This window comes from Pongo abelii, chromosome 8 (genome assembly GCF_028885655.2).
Source record: "Pongo abelii isolate AG06213 chromosome 8, NHGRI_mPonAbe1-v2.0_pri, whole genome shotgun sequence".
Lineage (NCBI taxonomy): Eukaryota > Metazoa > Chordata > Mammalia > Primates > Hominidae > Pongo > Pongo abelii.
Window position 1 is genome coordinate 81,069,366 of NC_071993.2, and position 7,538 is coordinate 81,076,903.

The following is a 7,538-nucleotide window of genomic DNA, read 5'->3' on the forward strand; positions in this document are numbered from 1 at the left end:
GAAGCTGTAAATTGTGTCCCCCAACTTTCTGTCGTCTTTCCTGCTTTATTTTCCTCCATTTCAGTTGTCACCTTAAAATATGCTTTATAACTTAGTCATTTGCTTATCTTTTAACCCCCACTGGAACGTAAGCATGATGAAGTAAGAGATTTATCTTTTCCATTGCTCTCTTCCCATGCCTAGAATAATGCACTTAATGTTTGTATTATTAATAAGTCTCTATTCTGAAGGCCAGAAAATACGTTCTCAGTAACAACATGTTTTTGCACAAGGGTTAGAGGAAAACAAATTTATGGCTTTCTATAATTTATATATATTGGGCTATATATATATATATAAAATTTATATATATTGGGCTTTTTGTAAAACATGTAAATGTTTACTTCTTCCTATATGTGCTTTCTCTGGCTACTTCCAAAAGTTTACTTAGGTTGGAACCCACTTTATGACTATACACATTTTCTTTGAGATAGTTAGAAAATTCACATAGATTATAGAAACAAGATATTTAGATAAAAAATGTTATATCTAAATACACCAAGGCAGCATATATGACCTAGACTGACAAATTATATTCTGAGCTCTGCCACTAAATTGCTGAGTGATCCAAAACAAGATCTAACTTCTTTGCTACATATTTTGGCATAGAAATTGCCAGCTGTACAAAAGGGAATTGCTACCTTTCCTCTCCTGTGTGGTGTAATGACAACAACACAGCTCTTTATACTCTGTTGAAACGATGTTGTCCATAATTCACAATTGGTGGCAATGAAGTTTTAAGAGAAAATTCAAGGGAAGTAATAAGTGTTTACAATATTAACCTGGATTTGAGATGCATTATTACTTAAAACCTGTTAAGGTCTTAGAAGTTCTGAAAACTGTTCATGACTTCAACACTTCCAGTAGGCTATAGGTGGCCCTCAGAATAATCAGACTCTAAATCAGTATTCTGACACTTTAGCATATGTTAGAATTTCATGGAGGGCTTGATAAAGCAGATTGCTGTACCCCACCCCCAGAGTTTCTGATTTCAATGGGTCTGAGGAGGGACCTGAAACTAGATTTCTAACAAGTTTCCAGGAAATGCTGATTTTACTGTTCAGGGACCACACTTTGGAAACCACACAAATAGGAATCTCATGCAAACCCAAGGCACCTATCAAAAAATTTTCAACCAAGTGATTCTGCATGACAAGGGCCAGCAGTGCTAGGGAAGAAACAACATTCTGTTCTTTGGCCTGTCAACAATGACCATTGCAAGAGCCAAACTGAGAGAAGAGTGGGCTGTCTGTTCAAGGAAGCTGAGATATATAATCTTAGCAAGCTGAGGGAAAGCAGCATAGCCACAGCCCTCTTTATATGCTAAGAACTATTCTAGAATTGGAGACTTACAAATCTTACCTTGGTAACTGGGACTCAGTCTGTGAAACTCCTGTACATCCCTCCACAGAGCAATGACCCTGACCTCCAGGATTTTTGTTTCAGCTGTAGTATTCTGAGGTTTAGAGTGGCCTTTACTTAAAAACAGCAACAGTTTTTTATTTTAATACACAATCGTTAGTAAAATTTGTCCAAAAATACTAAGTTTAATTGATAGTGTTTGGTCATTTATCATGAGTTTAGAAAATTGTAAAGTTGTAATTCTCTGTATTCATATGACCAAAAGGACTTTCCACACTATGTTCTCACAAATAACTGAGTAAATAGCAATCACAGTGTCAATATAATAACCTTCCTACTATGAATACAAATTATATTTTCTTAACATTACCTATTTATAACTGATGCTTTTAGGCAAGTATGAATAAGACAATGTCAAGGAAGTGAAATATAAATGACTCAAATGTGGCAAAGAAAAGGGATAATCAGAATGAGAAGTTGAGTTGTGCTCTGCTTTAAAACTGAACCTTGGCTCTTCAAAGTAACCCTCAAGCCTTTATCCAAAATATATCAGGTAGGGGTCATTAGGAAACCTAATAGCATCTTGTAAGCACTAATAAAGGTTACTGTTCTAAAAGTCATTTTAAAACAACCAGAAGCTGGCAAAGACTGACAGAATGAACTTTTTCAGAACTCTGGAATCTAATTGAAAACTTACACAGCAACCAAGCGACTGCTTAATGAAGAAAAGGGCAGCTGATTTTTGGCATTTAAGGAAATCTCTTGTTAGGTCACTGGCTGACCAGTGAGATAGTGGAACAGAGACTTCAGTGACCACACCCAACAAGGAATACTGCCTTTGCAAAAACAGTTTGGAAAAGTCACTAAACAAATGGATGACTGGAGCCCTCAGGAATCAACAACAGCAAACCCTGAGGCAGGGAGAGAATATGATTATACATTGTAATGTTCAGATGCCCAGTTTTCAACAGAAAGGTATAAGGCATACACAGAAAGAGGAAAGTATGGCCCATTCAAAGGGAGAAAATAAATTGGCAAAAACCTTCCCCGGGAAGCCCAGACATTGGACTGACTACTAGATAACTGTCTTAAATGTGCTCAAAAAGCTAACAGAAACCAGGAAAATGATGGATGAACAAAGTGAGAATATCAATAAAGATAAATTATATAAAAAAAGAACGAAGTATACATTTTGGAGCTACAAATGATTTTAGGACATGCCAGAGCTAGATATACCAAAAGTTCTTTCATGCTAAAACTTTGGAAAGACTTACTCTCCTTAAGTTCAGATAAATGAAAGACATAAGGAGAGAGGGCATTTGGAGACTGTGTATGCTGGTATGAGTTAATAAGCAGGACTGTAAAGCATCTGTTAGACAAGACACCGCAGGAGTTGGGCTCCTGTTGACTTGCCATTTATTGGCTGATTTGTCTTGGGACAGGCGCTGAACATCTCATCCATAGTTTCCTGCTCTGTGAAATAGAGCATCTGTTCTACAGACACATTATGAAGAGCCAGTGAGACTGTACAGAAATGCTGAAAATGTGAGGCATCCACTATGTTCATCCTCCAGAGGAACCAACAGCCTAATGATTAAAGAAAGAGAATGTTTACTTTACTATGCTACCAAGTTATCAATAGAGGCACAGTGCTTGAGTTAAAGAACTCTGCAGACTTCAGCAGCTGTTCAGGTGGTCATTATGCCCAGAGGAGGAATTCTAGCCCCTCTGGAATTCCATCACCCTATCATCAATTAGATTTTTTTTCCCACAGTCTCCATTTCCCACTTACTATCTCCTTCATCTCACTCCTCCCAATTAAATTTATTTTGCGTACTTAAAATTAGAATAAATGCTTAGTTTTTCAATTATTTCTCCTTTCCCAGGAATTTTTATGATATTTTTTAATATCACTAGAAGACAATCTAGAAACACCACAAATCCCAGATTGGATCAGCTTGGGCCTTCCTCTCGTTTTACTGGCATTAATAGAAAGCAGCTCTAATAGTCAAGTGCAAAGTCAGTTTGTAAATGCTGAACAAATAACAGATAAGACTATTGACTGGCTTCTTGGGAAAACTGTTTGGTCAGGAGAGAGAAAACTGTTGAAAAACTGTTGTACTGATGTCACCGGTGATTGAAGGGGTATCTTTAATTGGCTAATTTGAAAGAAAGTCACAAAAGAAAGGCATGAATAACCAAAATCCTGGGATATTTCTGAAACTCAGTCGAGGTCAGTAGATCTGTCTGGGACTACATTTTCCATCCCAGTTCCTAACAAAGTTTCATTTTCTTTTCTTTATTCTCTGATGTAAGAGTTAACAGCGAAATGACCAAAATCCTGAAAGCCAATGGAGCAACAATAAACATACTCAGATAGATTGCCTCATAAATTCTTTCAAGTTAGTTTTTAAAAGTAACACATTTTTTAAAAGTCTACTTTGGCAAAATTGATAATTTAATATCTGGTTATCATCCTCTCCAAAGGATTCCTGGAAAAGTTATTTTCTTTTTATCATTTAAAAATATTCCATTTACAAAGTCACTTTACATGAAGCTTTTCAGTGACATAACTTTCTCATAAAATGTGGTCTTCTGCTTTAAAATCCATTTGATGTTTTGGAGAAAGTAAATTCTCCGGCAGAATTGTCTCTTGTGTTTATTGGTTTTAAATAACTTGGCTTTTCTTTGCTCCACCTCCTAAAACTTATATTTCACGGTTTTTCTTTTGGGGATAGGTTCAGAATTTTCACAGCTGTATTCAGGTAACTGAAGATTTTGTGTCTCCAGAACATCTTGTAGAGTCATTTCATTTAACACAGGAACTGAGACTTTTGAAGGAAGAAATTAATTATGATGATAAACTACAGGTAAGAGTTGGGTGTTCTAGGTCCTGTTCTGCAGGCTTTTTATATTCAGAAATATGATAACATGTATAACAGCTTAGGCAGTCATTGCCTAGTTGGTCACATTAGGGTGACAACCAAAGATTAACAACAACATGTATTTAATTGTATGATTTATAGTGTCCCTTTTGGCTTAACACTTTTAAACATTTTTCTTATATTTGGCTTTCCTAGTTCCCTATTAAAATTGTTTTTTTAAATCTGGAAGTTGTCATTTTTTAATTTCTGTCCAACTGAAGTGATTAGAAATATCAACATCTCTTTCAGGTTAAAAATATTTTGTATCATGCAGTCAAAGAAATGGTGAGAGCCTTGAAGATACACGAGGATGAAGTAGAGGATATGGAAGAAAATTAAGTGTGATCCAGTTTGATATTTTTAGGTTGTTGAACTGGGATTACTTAACCTTGAATGATGATATGTATGCACACTGACTTTAAGCTTCATAAAACCATCAGTGCCAAGAAATTCTCTTTGTAGTAATTACTTGTTACTGACACCACAGCAGTATAGCATATGTCACAGCTCCTGTGATTCAATGTTAGTTATAAAGCAAGCAGAATTTTAAAAGCAGCACTATATAGCTGTTTTGTATTATAGTGTATATGATGTTTGTGAAAATGCCAGATTTAAAATGATGTATTTATTTTTGGTAAAAAATAAAAAATTCTATGCTATATTGTTGATCAAGTGTAAATGTGACCTTGTACAGTTTACTAAAATTACTGATATTTTTCACTACATTGAGACAGTTACTGTGAGAATAGGACACAAACACCAGCTATTGCCTGCATCTGGGAAATTGCTGAATCGCACAGCAGTCATGTCATAATCAGAAAATTACTGCCAAATAATTGTAAAATTTGTAAAGTATAAAGTATATAAAGTAGATACTAAATACAGACACTTCAATATTTTGTTGAAGCTATTGACTGTACAATTAAACATTTTCAAAAGGTGTAATTTATTTAAAATTGTCTCATTTTGGTAAAATTTATGTGAACTTTTAAAGCTAAATATTAAACTTAATATGCTATGTAAATATATACATATATACATTTAATGATGTATTTTTTTAAAACATTGGCTTGCTTTTGTTAAAGTGCAAGTGTTACATATGGCTTTGTACATTAAAGTTGAAAGGGGTTTTACATTTTCCATTAAAAGGACTTTATCAAAAATTGGCTTTTTCCAGAGTTCTCCCTCTGTTGACAAGCATGACATTGGGGGCAGAGAAGAGCCCGAAGTCAGTCATCCTGGGTATAAATATGAATTCTGCCACTTACTTACTGTATGACCTTAGCAAGTTGTTTTAATTTGAAGTCTTGGTTTTAATAGCTGGCTGCTATTGTCGGTTGGTTGAGGCTTACATATTCCCAACCCTTTAAGTTACTGGAAAGATGTAGGTCTCCACTGACACCTGCAGGATATTGAGAGGATAGCCTTTCTTCTCAACTGAAAGCATTCAGCTTAAAAGAAAAAAGTGGGAGTCCAAGTTGTGACAGACACCTTGCAAGTTGCTTAGTTTATACTGTTTTTCCTTATGTCACCATTGTTTGTTTAGCTCCATGTAATCTGTTACGACACCCTCCACTTCAGGCAAGGTTCAGCCAGGAATGTGAGCAATTACATTTCATGTGAATTACCTACATGTGGCATTTCACATTAATTACCTATACTTATCATGGGATGGATAATGACTACTTGGCTAGAAAGAAAAACTGGCCTGAGGAATATTTCAAATGATTTTGTGAACCTTCTTTGGTGAGCTTTTGACTTTTTTAAATACCATTTTTCCAAATGTGCCTCAGCTGATAAAAAGTGGCTTCTTTTGTCTAATGCTTTCATATGTTCCATCTGATTTAATTTTGATGTAAAATTAAGTGAAAGCCAAGTGTTAATTAATTCTGGAGTAGAGTACCACCTGCTGATCCCCTAAAGCCTGCCAGGATCCCAAAGTCTGTGGTGATTGTTTTTCCTCAAAACCTTTTGCTTCTCTTGCTCTTGCATGAGCCACCTTTTAACCATATTTACAACTTATTCTGAATAGCTGAAGCTAACGATGATAAAGCCAGGTAATGTGGCTTCTTTCAGTGCAAACCCACCTTAATGACAGTATTCTATCCGTAGTCTGAAGAATATTCTATCCATAGTCTGAATTCCATGCTGCTGACCTAATTCCTTGTAAATCTGGGGTGAAGAGAGAGGACCATAATGCTTACATCCTTAATGACATTTGTAGGCTTTTTGGAAGGCTGGGGAGTTGATTGCTGATTACTCCCTAATGAACCACTGGAGCAATTCCTCTGGCCTTTTTCTCTCCATCCTTTTGGTTGGGTCTTATGCTCCTCAGGAGTATGTCTGAGTATGTCAGCTCCCTCCAGATGGTGGTATGGTGTTACCTTAAATGTGTACAATAATTTGAGAAACAACAAAGAGCCTTTATAAAGGGAAAGTCGTGGTGAATAGTTCTTTCCCATTCTAGTGTATAATGTTTTTTGAGACAGTCTCGCTCTGTTGCCCAGGCTGGAGTGCAGTGGTGCAATCATAGCTCACTGTAGCCTTGAACTCCTGGGCTCAGGTGATCCTCCTGCCTCAGCCTCCCGAGTAGCTGGGACTATAGGCACGCATCACTGTGCTCAGCTAATTTTTTTTTTTTTTTTTTTTTAAGAGACTGAGTTTCACTCTGTCACCCAGGCTGGAGTGCAATGGCGTGATCTTGGCTCACTGCAACCTCTGCCTCCCAGGTTCAAGTGATTCTCCTGTCTCAGACTCCCGAGTAGCTGGGACTACAGGTGCGTGCCATCACAACTGGCTAATTTTTGTATTTTTCATAGAGATGGGGTTTCACTATGTTGGCCAGGCTGCTCTCGAACTCCTACCTGATGATCTGCCAGCCTCAGCTTCCCAAAGTGCTGGGATTACAGGCATGATTTTTAAAATGTTATTTATTATTATTATTATTTTTTTTAGAAGAGATGAGGTCTCTCTCACTATGTTACCAAGGCTGGTCTCTATCTCCTGAGCTCAAGTGATCTTCCCACCTCAGCCTCCCAAAGTGCTGGGATTACAAGTGTAAGCTACCACACCTGGCCCTAATTGTTAATGATTTTACTGGAATATGGATTTCTCATGAATAATCAATACGTGCATTCAAATTCATTTCTGCCATGCATCTGGGGACTGTAATACCCAGACAAATCAGTGTCTGGTTTTCTGTCACTTCCCTTC

The 7,538-nt window shown here is 36.7% G+C and overlaps 1 protein-coding gene across 12 annotated transcripts in view; it reads left to right on the plus strand.

Moving 5' to 3' along the window:
- The window catches only part of JMJD1C (jumonji domain containing 1C), a 362,577-nt gene extending 357,089 nt beyond the window's left edge, over positions 1 to 5,488 (plus strand). For all 12 annotated transcript variants that reach the window (XM_009245568.4, XM_063727630.1, XM_054522543.2 and 9 more), the window contains 2 exons: positions 4,140 to 4,271; positions 4,575 to 5,488. In XM_009245568.4, the coding sequence (XP_009243843.2) occupies positions 4,140 to 4,271; positions 4,575 to 4,664 (222 nt within the window). In that variant the 3' untranslated portion in view covers positions 4,665 to 5,488. The remainder of the gene's footprint in view (positions 1 to 4,139; positions 4,272 to 4,574) is intronic.
- The last annotated feature ends 2,050 nt before the right edge of the window (positions 5,489 to 7,538 follow it).